The 14,258-nt window shown below is 39.6% G+C and overlaps 1 protein-coding gene and 1 pseudogene across 1 annotated transcript in view; one reads left to right on the top strand and one right to left on the bottom strand.

Moving 5' to 3' along the window:
* The window catches only part of TPST1 (tyrosylprotein sulfotransferase 1), a 60,670-nt gene extending 47,392 nt beyond the window's left edge, over window positions 1-13,278 (top strand). Inside the window, exons 4-6 of the mRNA XM_087815627.1 lie at window positions 9,947-9,997; window positions 10,559-10,605; window positions 12,719-13,278. Of these exons, the coding sequence (XP_087671753.1) occupies window positions 9,947-9,997; window positions 10,559-10,576 (69 nt within the window). The 3' untranslated portion in view covers window positions 10,577-10,605; window positions 12,719-13,278. The remainder of the gene's footprint in view (window positions 1-9,946; window positions 9,998-10,558; window positions 10,606-12,718) is intronic.
* LOC148093533 (small nucleolar RNA U3) lies at window positions 12,036-12,114 on the bottom strand (annotated as a pseudogene).
* Window positions 13,279-14,258: the final 980 nt, after the last annotated feature.

Here is a 14,258-nt window from a genome sequence, read left to right as displayed (position 1 = left end):
TTATGGCCTAATATATGCTCTGTGCTGGAAAATGTTCCATGTGCTCTTGAGAAGAATGTGCTATTCTTGGGGGGTGTTCTGTATCAGTCTCTTAGGTCTCAGTAGTTTATACAAACTACTCATTAGTGTAGAGTTTGTTCTGTAAGTTTTAGTGACCTTCACTATTGTTATTTTTATATATGTCTTTTGAATCTGCAGTAAAATATGAATGTATGGGGGAAACAAATGTGATTTAATGAACATTACTGTTTAATGGACTAAGTAAACACTTGAAAATTAGTTTCTCAACTTCTTTAGTCAGCGAGGGTATGAGGTCCGGGAGACAAGAATTCTCAGTTAAGTGATAAATTAAGCAAACTGCTTTACTGCTTTGTAATCACAAACCACCCGAAACTAATAATTGAAGACACAGAGATTAGTCAGTGTTACCGGGCCCTCATCCTGGGGAGATGATAATGGTAGCTATGATTGATTGGCCACCTTGGATGTGCCAGGAACAGCGATGGTTAGTGCCTTGTCTGCATTTACATATTTGTTCTCACAGTCAGTCTGTGAGTATCGCCTCGTTCTATAAAGAAGGACGCTGGGGTTCAGCCTGATGACATAACCTGGCCACGGTCACCCATGTCATCAGTGGCGAAGCTGGTTTTCTACCGCAAACCTTTCTGGCTGCACAGCTTTGGCTCTTAACTCTTTACAGTGTAATAGTCTAGTAATTAATTCATCAGAAGCTTATTGAGTACCTACTAGGGCCCCACCTCAGACGAGCGGAGGAGCAATGAAATATAGTGTTTACTACTAAGGTACCATTAGTATCATTGGGGGGAGAGGCGTGGAAAAAAATAATTCCAAAACCAAAGTGATTGGTGCTGTGAAAGGTTAACCAAATTCTCTGGGAGATAAACTTTAATTCATTTTGGGACTTCACAGCAGTGCTAATATTTTAGCTGAGTTTTGAGAGTTAAATAGGGGTTTGCTAGACAAGAGAAGGTTCAGAAGGGGAATTTTAATTAAAGGGAACAGTTGATGAAAAGGTAGGAGAGCGTGAAGCTCTGTTGGGAATGTTTGGAGATCTGACAGGAAGTCGTAGGCGAGAAAGCGGGGCAGGGCAGGTGGGGCGAAAGGTCAGAAAGGCCTTGGGTAGCTAGCCTTGGACTTAGAGCTTAGGCATGAGAGAGCCATAGCAAGGCCGTGACATGCAAACAGAGAAGATGAATTGTTCAAATAATTTAATTAAATCACTCACTCAACAATGAAGAGACATATTGATGTGCAAGGCCCCTATGTTCACACTTACAGGTCTCAATAAAAGGCCCCTTTTGAAAACACAGAAATAAATGGATGATACATCAGTGGTGCATGTTCATTTTCTCTGTCCCTGGTACCAGGCTGGCATTTGGCCAGGACTGAGGTGGATTTCCTCATAATTTGGATTGAGAGATGACTCCTTTACATATTTATTGAGACCTGTAAGTAACTCTTTAACTATTATAGATAATCTAAATTAAACTCTTAAATTATAAAATAATATACAATGATAAGTGCAATATTGTTGATATAGTAAGGAAAGATAGTTCCCATTAGCTAGAACTCAGTGACCAGTGACCTCATAATTGATAAATTATTTCTTAGAGTTTCTGTTTAACACAGTCATAACATTACTACTCCCCCAGAGCATTTTCTACTTTGTTTTTTAATTTTTTCCAAATTGGGTTAAAAAAGATACAGATTTCAGAATTTTTTTAATTCTGCATTTCAGTTTGGGGTACTTTTGAGCAGCAACTTGATGGTATATATTGAGATCTGTTATGGAGCCTCTAGCATTCTCTGGGAAATAATTGTTTTATAGAGAAAGAAAAGAGTAATGAAGATGGAAATGTTAACTCTTCACTGATGAAAGCATGGTCTAGTCTAGTCGTCCTCCAATTTTTTGGCATCAGGACCAAAATTATTAAAAATTATCAAAGACTCCAAAGAGCTTTCGTTTACATGCATTATATTTATATCAGTGTTTACTGTATTCAAAGTTAAAACTGGAAAAATTTTTAATATTTTAAATAAATTTAGAAATAATAAGAAGCCCATTGTATATGAACAGAATGTAGCATATTTTCATGAAAAGTTACTTTCTATAACAGAAAGAATCCAAAGAGTGTTTTACATTTTTGTAAAGTCTCTTTGCTGTCTAGTTTGATACATGCATTCACATGCCTGCTCTTCATTCAGTCTGTTGCAATATCACATGTCAGATAGTCTCTGTAAAACCCTACTGTGGCACTAAAGACAGAATTAGTGTTCACTTTATGAAATCCCTAAAGGGGTTTCAGAACCAGTTTGAGAATCTCTGGTTATTTTTAAGTAACCACAAAATTGTTAGTGCATTCTAGATGAAAGGGGAGGTCTGATAGGCATCAGTAGTTCTTTTCTGACTTAGAATTAAGCAAAAGAGAATACTTTTTAAAGCTATATAATGTTTTTATAAAAAATAATTTAAAATTATTGATTTATTTTATTTTCAAGAAGAGGACTGAAAAGAATGAGGGACAGTGTTCTATTAAGGAATGTCACATGTAATCCTGAAGGTTCAGCAGCTCCAAAATCAGGGAAGTCCCAACAGAGTCACTTTTTCTGCCTCTCTGTGCTCAATGTGTCCTGTAAATTCGCCTTAGATACTCTTCTCAGTCCTTAATCTGTAAAAATGGAGATCATTATGGAAAGATCTCATGCATTTCTTTCTTTTTTCAGCTAACTTTCTACTCGTTCCTACATCCAAGATGCAAAGATGATTAATCCTCTGCCCCTTCCTTTAAGAAGTATGGTGAAGATAGATTTGCAGTTAACTGTTTCTAGTTCACAGCTACTACACATTCCCAGTTCAACTCACATTCCAGTCTGTCTTGTCCAACTTCACCCAAAAGGCAACACACAGAAACATTTATTTTCTTAAAAACATTGTTTCAGTAGACCATCATGCTTCTGAGCCAATTAATATTTTTTCTTCTTAATATAGGGCATGTAACATTTATCCATTTGTTTCTGGACAGCACAAGACTATTGAGCTCTCCAGGAACTCAGTTGGAGATCTGCAAAGCTGCCAACATATTTTTAGACAAATGAGAAAATGTAAACATACATGTTATCAGCTGTCTCATATTTGTGTTTTAGAGATAATGAGTCTCTAGGGGGCCACAAGAGCCAAGTGGGATCAAAGATGTAAATTTCAAAATCTGGATTCCTTTCTGTATTACCATATCTAGCTGGTGTTTGTTTTCTCTGCTAGAGAAAGGATGTGAAACTATCAAGTCATAATTTCTTAAGGGGGAATGATTAATATATTATTAAAAACAACAAATTACATTGCAAAATAAATAACAGGCCAAAGATGAATCAGTTATGAAAGTTTGTCATTAACTAAGGATTATGATTAATCCATTTTTGTTCACTTGAGTACAACTGGAAAGAGGAAGGAAGGGAGGATTATATTACAGAGTTTACAGTGAGTTTACAGAAGGAAGGGGGAGGTGTAAGTTAGATTTGAGTTTACAGTGAAATTCAAGTTCACAGCCAGGGGTTGTGAGACTAATCTTTTAGCCTTTGAAATATATATATATATATACACATATACATATACACATACATATACACACACACATAAAAATATATATACATATACATATATATATATATATGTGTGTGTTTAACACATAGTATAATCATTAGTACATGTTTCTGGAAATTGTTTAAAATTTTTTTATTTTGAAAGAATGCTTTGAGTTAGATCAAGGATTGGCACTTACAGCCTGGAGGCCAAATCTGGCCTGCCACCTGTTTTGGAAATAAAGTTTTATTAGAACATACTCTGCTTATTTATCGACTTTTTGCAATGTCTGCTTTTGTACTACAGCAGCATTGTGTAGTTGGAAAAGCAACTGTAGGGCCCTGGCTGGTGTAGCTCAGTGGCTGGAGCATTGGCTCTTACACCAAAAAGGTCAAGGGTTTGATTTCCTTCCTGGTCAAGGGCACATACCTGGGTTGCAGATTTGATCCCCTCGGGCGAGTGTGGGAGGCAACCAGTCTATGTGTTGATGTGTCTCTCAGTCTCTCTTTCTCTCCCTACCTCCATCCTACTACTCTCTCTAAAAATCAATAAAAAAAATATCCTCTGGTGAGGATTAACAGAACAAAAAAAAAGTGACTGTAGGGCCCACAAAGCCTAAAATACTTGCTCTCTGGCCTTTCACAGAGTAGGCTGCCAACCCCTAAGTTTAATCCTAAATTTTAGCCCATTTGTAAATTATACGGTTCTTATACTCCAATGAGCATTGTAAAGTTAATATATTGTCGTATTGAAAATTTTTTTGGATCTCCTTGATTTTTCCCAACTTTTTCATACTTACAGAAAAATTTGAAGACCATCTGTATCCCTTTAACAGAATTCATTAGCTGTTGGAATTTTGCCATATTTGCCTCATCTGTTCATCTGTCTCTCTGTATGAGCATATACACAGATGTTTTGCTGCTGCTGCTATTGAATTATTTGCAAGTTGTAAATATGATGCTTCTTCAGCACACATCTCAGAATAAGAACATCTCCCTAAAACCCAGTTTTAAAATTTAAAGGCACATGTACAGCTTTCTGCTTGTGTGTAAAGGCTATACAACTTTCATTTCTATAGCACTTTGTGCATCCCCATGCTCCTGTTTGTAAACTGTAAAGGTTCTAAGTATAATGCATTAGTTATTTATTGCTTACACATGGCAGACTGAGTATGCCCACCCCACCCCCCCCAAAGATTTCCATGTTCCAATCCCCGGAATCTGTGAATTTGTTACGTGATATGGCAGAGGGGACTTTGCAGATGTGATTAAGGAATTTAAAATGAAATTATCCAGCATTATCTGGGTGGGCCCAATGTGCTCACAAGGATCTTCATGAGAGAGAGGCACATGCCTGGGTTGTGGGTTTGATTCTCAGTTGGGGTGTGTATGGGACGCAACCAATTGATGTTTTTCTCTCTCCCCCTCTCTAAGATCAATAAAAATCAATAAATGAAAGCATTCTAGAAAAAAGTAAAGGAATGAATAAAGATATACTATGATAATACTAATAAAAGAAAGAAAAAGGAGAAGCTTTCAAACCAAGTAAAAGACTTTAAGAGAATGAAAAGACAGGCCACAGACTGGGAGAAAAATCTGTGCAAAATACGTAACTGATAAAGGACCGGCATTCAAAATTTGCAAAGAATTCTTAAAACTCAAAATTAAGAAACAACCCAATTAAAAAATGGGCTAAAGATCTGAACAGACATCTTGCCAAAGAAAATATACCAGTGGCAACTAAGCATATGAAAAAGTGCTCAATCATATGTCATTAGGAAAATGCAAATTAAAATAACAAAGAGATACCACCATACACCTATTATAGTGGCCAAAATTTAGAACACAGACACCACCTTATTGTCAGGATGTGGAGCAGGGGGAACTGTCATGCACTGCAGAATGATACTTGGAAGACAGCTTGGAGAGTTTTTTGTTTGTTTTGTTTTAATTAAAAAAAAATCTATCTTTATTATTGAAAATATTACAGATATCCCCCCTTTTTTCCTCATTGAGCTCCTCCACCCCACACTCGACCCCCCCCCCCCCCAGGCCTTCACCACATTATTGTCTGTGACCATGGGTTATGCATATATGCATATAAGTTCTCTGATTAATCTCTCCCCCCACCCCCTCCGACCCCCGCCTTCCCTCTGAGATCCCTCAGTTGTTCCATGCTTCTACTTCTCTGAATCTGTTTTGTTCATCAATTTATTTTGTTCATTATATTCCACATATGAGTGAGATCATGTGGTACTTGTCTTTCTCTGACTGGCTTATTTCACTTAGCATTATACTCTCGAGTTTGGAGGATTTTTTATAAAACTAAACATACTCTTATACAATCCAGCACTCACACCCCTTGGTATTTACCCAAATGAATTGAAAACTTACGTTCACACAAAACCTGTACACAAATGTTTATAGCAGCTTTATTCATGATTACTAAGGCTTGTAAGCAGCCAAGATTTCCTTCAGTAGGTGAATGGATACATAAACTGCTGTATATTCAGACAATGGAACATTATTCGGTGATTAAAAGAAATGAGTTATCAAAGCACGAAAAGACAGTGGGGAAACTTAAGTGCCTATTGCTAAGTGAAAAAAGCCGATCTGAAAAGACTACACACTGTATGATTCCAACTCTATGAGATTCTAAAAAAGGCAAAACTATGGAGACAGTAAAAAGGTTGGAGGAAGGGGAGATAAATAGGTGATGGTGCACAGGAGATTTTTATGATAGTGGAACTAACCTGTATTCTACTGTAATGGTGAATACATGTGTCAAAACCCATAGAAAGTACAACACAAATAGTGAACCCTAGGGCAAACTTAAGACTTTATTAATAACAGTGTACTAATACCCATTCATTAATTGTAACGTATGTACCACAGTAATGCAAGATGTTAGTGATAGGGGAAACTGTAGAAGAGGGGGAGAAAGTGTATGGGGACTCTACTTGCAGCTTGATTTTTCCATAAGCCTAAAACTGCTCTAAGAAATAGTCTATTACTATAAAAATGTATGAGGCAATTATTAACTCCAGCTAAAACACACACAAGTTGTGTAGAAGTAAATATCTGATATTTATACTGTCATTTTATATAAATATTTATATTGTAATTATAGTGAAAATTTACAGAATGTGGCTTCAACCAAAGAGTATTGTGTGATTTTGGAGAGACTAGAGGAAGGGAAGTGTTTCAGACCTGATACCCTCAGCTGTCCTCATAGAAAGTCTGTGTAACAGAAGTGAACGTCCATGCTCCGATCTGAAGGTATTTCCTCCCATGTGTGCACAAGCCCATCTCCCCATGTCTCCTGCATCATCAGATTTTGCTCCCCAGCAGGATCTTTCCCATCGATAGACAAATATGTCCTTAGTTTGTTTTTAGCTGAATACACACACACACACACACACACACACACACACACGCTTCTTGATCCCAGTTGCCCTGCCACTGCCACTCCATTTATTTGCTGCCCTTTACATCAAAATTCAAGTTTTCTGTACTCCCTGTCTCCAGTTCCTTCCCCTCTGTTGTCTTACATCCACTCTATTCAGAATTCCACAACTACCATGCCACTTAAGTTACTTTGTCAAGGTCACAGTGACCTTCACAGTACTATATCCAGTGGCCAGTTTTTGTTTTCTCTCCCAGTCTCTTTTGATACACTTGATTACCCTCTCCGTGATGTTTCCTTCACTTGGCTTCTAGGACACCACTTCTTAACATTTTTTTCTTTTCTGTCATCGGCAGCTTCTTAGTCATCTCTGCTGGTTCTTCTTCTCCCTGACTTCTTAACGTTTGACTGACCCTATCTCAGCCTTAAGTCCTCTGCTCTTCTCATCCACCCGGACTCCCTGGGTTATCTCATCAGGTACCGAGGCTTCACCTACCGTTTCTAAGCTGATGATTCTCAAATCTATATATCTTAGCCCAGACCTCTTCCAGGAACTCCAAAATTGTATATCCAACTGGCTACTCGACATTTTCATTCATTGTCTAACAGACATCTCAAGCTTACATATCCAAAACCGAATTACTGATCTTCCAAAAATCTGCTACACACAGAACCTTTCCCAACTGAGTTGATGCCAACTTCATATTTCCAATTGGTAGTTGCTTAGGCCAAAAACCTGGGAGTCATCCTTGACTCTCCTCTGCTCTGCCACACCCTACATCCAATCTGTTAGGAAATCTAGATGTAATCAGCAAAAAAAATGCACAAACCTACCACTTGCCACCTCCACTGCCACCTCCTTGCCATCCTTTCTCATCTGGATTACTGCTGGAGCCTCCATACTTCAGTCTAAACAGAGCAATGAAGTCTGAGGATGGTACTTCGTAGCTTCCCATTTCACTACATTGGACAAATTACTTCTCTGTGCCTTTCTCTCTAAAAAGATAACACCTCCCTCCAGAGATTGTGGGACTCCACGAGATAATACATATGAAGCCCTTACTTAACACTAACCTGGTGCAGAGAAAATAGTAAAATTTAGCTGCTGTTCTTTTTATTTTTATTTCCAGTGCACTCTCTAAATCAAAAGCCTACTTTTGTCTTTCTGTCATTTCTTTGGTGCTTGAGGTGGGAGAGTTCTGTCGGAAGGTTTGGATTCTGAATACCTAGCCCATCGATGTCAGGCAAAACCCTCAGTTCTTAGTGCCAGGGAATAGTATCTCCAGAAGCACTGTTCGTTTCGCCAAAGGAAATTCCATTCCTAACTTTGCTGTTTTTGTGAGCAATGCAGGACTTGGTTTCCTGCACTAAATAGGAATTGTTTTGTCAGTAGAAAGTGTTCTTTTTGACAGTCCCAAAACTTTACTGTCTTCATACATACCTGTATAATACAGCTTAATTATAACTCTATAATAATGTCTTAATATCTGGTGGAATAAGTCCTCTCCCACTTTGCTCTTCTTTTGAAGATTACCTTGATTAGCCCCGCCGGGTGTGGCTCGGGTTGAGCGCTGGCCTAGGATCCAGGAGATCGTGGTTTGATTCCGGGTCAGGGCACATGCCCGGGTTGCCGGCTCCATCCCCAGTAGGGGGTGTGCAGGAGGCAGCCAATCAACGACTCTCTCATCATTGATGTTTCTGTCTCTCTCATTTCTCCCTCCTTCTCTCTGAAATCAATAAAGATATATATTTTTAAAAAAAGAAAAAAGATTACCTTGATTAGTTTTGGTCTTATCCATTTCCATATAACTTCTACAATCAGCTTCAAATTACCCCTTACCCTCCTGAAAAAAGCATGCTAGGATTTTGATTGGAAATCTTCTGAGCAGAATGGACACCTTTACTATGTTGAATCTTATAATCCCTGAAAGTAGTATATCTCTATTTATTTTGTCTTTAATTTCTCTCAATAATGTTTTATAGTTTTCTGTCTTATGCATCTTTTATTAGATTTAGTCTCAGGTATTTGGTGTGGGTTTTTTATATTATTTTATAAATGGTATTATTTAAAATTCCTAATTGCTGGCATTAGAAACATAATTTTACATATAGAAAAGAGTAAATTTTTAATTATAAGATTGCCCTAGCCAGGTGGCTTAGTTGATTGGAGCAGCATCCCATGCACAGAAAAGGTTTCAGGTTCAATTCCTGGTTAGGACACATACCTGGGTTGCGGGTTCAATCCCCAGTCAGGGAGAGTACGGGAGGCAACCAATCGATGCTTCCCTCTCACATCGATGTTTCTCTTTCTCTCTAAAATCAATAAGAATAAATTGTTAAAATTATAAATTAATTTTATAAAATAAATAAATTAATAGATAACAGAACTTCTTAATGCTGTGTGACTAGTGTGGGGTTTAAAAAATAATTATAAGATTTTATGAGTTTAAAAGTATCATTTTAAGAATCATCTAATATTCAAATTATTATGGGAGTCTTGGGTACATTAAGAAAGGTTGGGCTAAATCCAGGGTTTTAAGGTTTGAGATTTGAAAAGGAAATCAGGAGGAGCCTGTTCCTGAATTGTGGGGATTCTGTGTTGGTCGCTTGAGAGAGATGGCCTGGGGCTCGCTCTCTCAGCTAAAACAATGGAACTTGGACTGCTGGGCTGCTGTTTTTTCTTCTTCATGTGATGCCCTGAGCCCTCTCCCGGCCGCCCCCCTTGGGAAGCACTCAGGCACTTGTGGGGCAGGTGGGATCAGGGCGAATGGGGATTTCACTCAGTCCTGCAGCCCTGGCTGCTCATGAACTGACAGGCTTCCCTCCCATTCTCAAACTGGCCAGGAACGGGCACCCAGCCCACACCGTCAGGCATCGCAGGCATTCGGGAGTGATGATGACAGTGCCTGTGTGCTTAGACTCATACTGGCTTTGTTTTTCCAGGTCTATAAAGGAGAATTTCAGCTACCTGAATTTCTTAAAGAAAAACCTCAGGTACTGTCTCTGTTTTCTCCTCTTGATGTGTAATAGATGGGCTCTTAGCGTTGAAGTAATCTTTTTAGAGATAATATGTGCTGGTAGTAGAAAGATTGGCCTCTGGTCATTGTTGGTTTTAACAATAATTTAATACTGTCTTAATTTTAGGGAGCTCATTGTCTTCCCAAACTAGAGAAATACTTTATTAGTAACTAGAATCCGGCTGCTTGAGGTCTTCCAAACCCACACAGTATTCCACATATAAGGAGCCTGCCTTGTGTATCTGCCCCAGGCTTCTGATTCTGTACCTTGAAATAAAATGTACAGCTACCCTTTGTTCTTATTACATACACATCCATGGCCTTTAACTGTTCTCAGTTGGTGCCTAGAAGACTTGTGAATACAATATACACAGCCATTGTCCCTCAACTGCAGAGTCCCCCAAATTGGGAAAGATGGTGAGAGTTTGAAACTTACAACTTTTACTTTTTAAAAAATTAATCTAAAAAAACTCAGAGCATTCACTTCTTTGCTGACCAACTTTGAGGACTTTAAAACATCTTTTGCTTTCTTTGACAGACTGAGCAAGTGGAGTAGCAGAGCCGGAAACCTCTTACATACATGAGGTGAGGGTTGGGGAACATTGCTTGGCCTTCGGGTTTCCCTGCTTAGGCTCTCACAGGAGGGCAGCGGGGCCAGGGTGGAGAGCACAGCTCTGGAGTCCGTCTGCCTGGGTTGGAATCTTGGCTCTGAGTGGTATTGAGCAAATTACTTAACTCCTCTGTTTCTTAGTTCCTCATCTGTAAAATGATATTACCAGATATTAATGAGAGAGTTGTAGTAAGAATTAACCATAATAATGTCTGCAAAAAGCCTGGTACATAGTAAGCAAAATAACAGTTAGTTGTTGTTTTCAATGTGATAAATGATAAAATATTTTAGCTGAAAGAAACCTGGAGAACATCAACCTCAATCATCTATTTGCTGATAAGGCCTCAATCATCTATTTGCTGATAAGGCAACTGATCCTAGAGAGAGTAGGTGATTTGTCAAGGCCACATCCCAGGTGGGGGAACCCAGGGCTGAAGAACACCAGTGCTTTTTCCACCACCCTGCGCTGCTTTCTCTGTGTGCTGGACAGGCACATAATTTTGCACTAATATTTTGGGGGGTTGGTTTGTTTTTCAAGCCTGCTCTTGCTGATTTTAATGTATTAGGAGTCTTGTTAGTAACCTACGTTGTCTCTTGGTAACTAAAGGCTACAGTTTGGGCTAGGCCAGCCATCCCTTATAAGCCCCCTTTAAAAGATTTGAGTAAACATCAAGTCCATGTCCAGGGACACCCGCTACTTAGTGGCAAAGCTGGTTTCTGAAGCCAGACCTCCTGGTGTCCTGTTCAGAGGTCACATCCCTCTCCCACACTTTCTGAAGATCCTATTTTGCTCTGAATAATGTGGAGATGCCTTAGATCATTTGGAACTTGAAAAGCTTTTTGAAAATTTGATTTTTGCTTGCTATTTTAATTTTATATAGTAACCATGTATTAAGTGCATACTCCATACTAAGCATAAAATAACAAGCAATTTATAAATAGTATATAAATGATATATTATATGACATATAATATATGTATAACAGCATCTGTGATAAATATATGTTTTATATATATGTATTTGAATGAGTTCATTCAAGTTTCAAGCCACTCTGGCGAGTAGGTGGTATTATTCCATTCTACTGATGAGAAAATTGAGACTGAATTATTTGAACAGGATTTTTTTATGACTTGCTGTGTATTAGTGGATCATAGATAGAAAAAGCATACGAGCACTGCTATGCCACGTCAAAATCACAGATGGCAGTGAGCCAATAACATGAATAGGTTTCAGGACTTCTGGTTGCCTTTTTGCTAAGGAGCCAATGCTAAATGTCAGACTTATACTCTGTGGGTATGCATATCTAACAGCAGTTATTAGCCTTGGATAATTTTGTTAGTCCAAAATACTTTGAAAATGTATAAATCCCCTCCCCAAAACACACACACAGGGCTTTATTTATTGACCAGCTGTTTTACAAGACACGTCCAGGCAAACCTCTCTAGTAAAAAACTATAGAAATGATCCCTGAAAGTATAGTCTTTGTTTTACTAGGTAAGATGCGGTGTCAAGTTGATCCCAGCCTTCAGGTTGGCTCCACAGCAGCATTTCACTCTTGTTTGCTTATCGAAGCCTGTAGGTGCCCACATGCTAGGAAGACAGCAGAGCATCTCAGGACAGATGCTAGTCTGTCTTCTTGTCTTTTGGGTCCTTTGGCATTTGAATGACAGTCACTGTGTTATTTAAAGCTTCCTCTAAAGAACCTCAGCATCCACTTTCTCAAAAGAAGAGTCAACATGTTGGACCCCTGGACATTTGATGTCCCTACCAGTGCCCCCGCAGTAGCTTCAATTGGTGCAGTAGCTATGACAGTTGCAGTCATTTAGAAATGGGCAGGAGCGGCCCTTGTTTTGGCTGCCATCTGCTTGCTTTGCACATTAGAGCTACTGGCAGGCATCTCAGGCATCCCAGCCTGAGGAAGAGTGTGCCTCTCCAGTAGTCCAGAGGCAGCTGTTCTCATAGTTGTTAATCCCCCTGTCCACCTGCCTGGCTTATGCCAGACCGCAATGGGCAGGAGGCCGGGTGGTGCAGGGGAAGAAGGAACCGTGACTCCACACCAGTAACCGCATTCCTCCTGTCTGCCCTAGGGAAGACTGATGCCTTTTCAACAGAAGGGATGTTTCCAGGGCTGGCTGTCACCTGCTGAGATCCATGGAGTGTGTGTACCGTGGCCTGCATCTCCCGTGCGTTAGCCAGACTCCTCCCACTGAGCGGGCGGAATGTCAGAACACATTTGGACCTTCCTGAGTAATCTGTCTCCTGAGCACAGCGCTCTTGGTTCTAATTGCATGCACAACCCAGCAGATACGGAGCCCAGAAGGGGTGCGTGCTTGCTGTTAAAACTGCGCTGGTCCTTGTCTTGTCTTATCAGATTCCAAACTTTGTTTTCAAGGGGAGAGTTTAAAATTGGGATTCTGTAAGCAAAATTGGGCAGTTTCATCTTGGACTAGGTCGTCTGTACATGTTCTAATGTTTTGTAGAACACTTGTACCTGTTTAAATGTATCGGTGTGGATAATACTAAATATCTTAATTATTTAAATAATTCATTGTATTGTTTCTGAGAAGTTGAGGGATTACTGTATACATTTACAACTTAATGACTTTTGTATTTTATTTTTCAAAATAAAAGCTTTACATGTGAAGCATTCCGGGAGTTTGCATGTTTTCATTACTGTGATTACAGAGAAGCAGTAAGATCTTACCAGACGATGATCTGATAAACCAAAGCTTCTTCAGGTGTCTCTAGTATATTCAGTTAGCTGTATTCCCCTCTATGCATCATAATTTCTTGGTGAAGCTTTGCTGTAATTTATTTGAGAGAAGCTCCCATCCATTGTCTCAGAATCCTATTCTGTTTTATGCTTACATATGCCATGTTAAAGGACAGAGGTTACTGATTGCAGCTGTTTTCTAGAAGCCGTTGTTATAGAATACTGAATACCCGATAATAAGAATTCCCACTTACTGAGTGTCTTCTATGTGCCAGGCACTGGACAAGGTTTGGTTGGGTTTTGTTAATCCTTCCCTGAGGACATTTTCTCCATTGATTTCTAGAGAGAGTAGACGGGAGGGAAGAGGGGGAGAGAGAGAGGAACATCAATGTGAGAGAGACACATGGCTTGGCTGCCTCCCGCATGTGACCGGCCCGGGACGGGGAACCTGCAACCGAGGTACGAGGTACATGCCCTTGACTGGGAATGGAACCCATGACCCTTTGGTCCTCGGGCTGATGCTCTAACCCTGAACCAAACTGGCCAGGGCACAAGATCCTTGATTCAATTTAAAATGCACACTTCTGCCAGACCAGATCTTCCTTCAGCACTATGTCCTGTCCCTCCTTTGTTCGGAAGCCTTCTCTGATTCTCTAATGCTGACACGTTACGTCTAAACTATCCTGCCTCCACAGCAGAGCCGCATTACTCCCTGTGTACAGTATACTTTCCTCCCTGTCTCCTCACATACCCTTCATTTTCTGCTTTTTCCCAATGTCTGTAAACCCAACCCCTGTCCTCGCTACCTGGGAAATCCCAGGTCATGGAGGCCTCAGCTGTCCTAAGTCCCATTCCTTGTTACTCAACTGCTCCAACCTCCAAATAGCAATAAAATCAGCTTTAGCTTGACTTTT

Source organism: Miniopterus natalensis, chromosome 3 (genome assembly GCF_054644295.1).
Source record: "Miniopterus natalensis isolate mMinNat1 chromosome 3, mMinNat1.hap1, whole genome shotgun sequence".
In the NCBI taxonomy this organism is placed as follows: domain Eukaryota; kingdom Metazoa; phylum Chordata; class Mammalia; order Chiroptera; family Miniopteridae; genus Miniopterus; species Miniopterus natalensis.
Note: the sequence above shows the minus strand (reverse complement) of the source record. Positions and strands in the feature narration are given on the sequence as shown.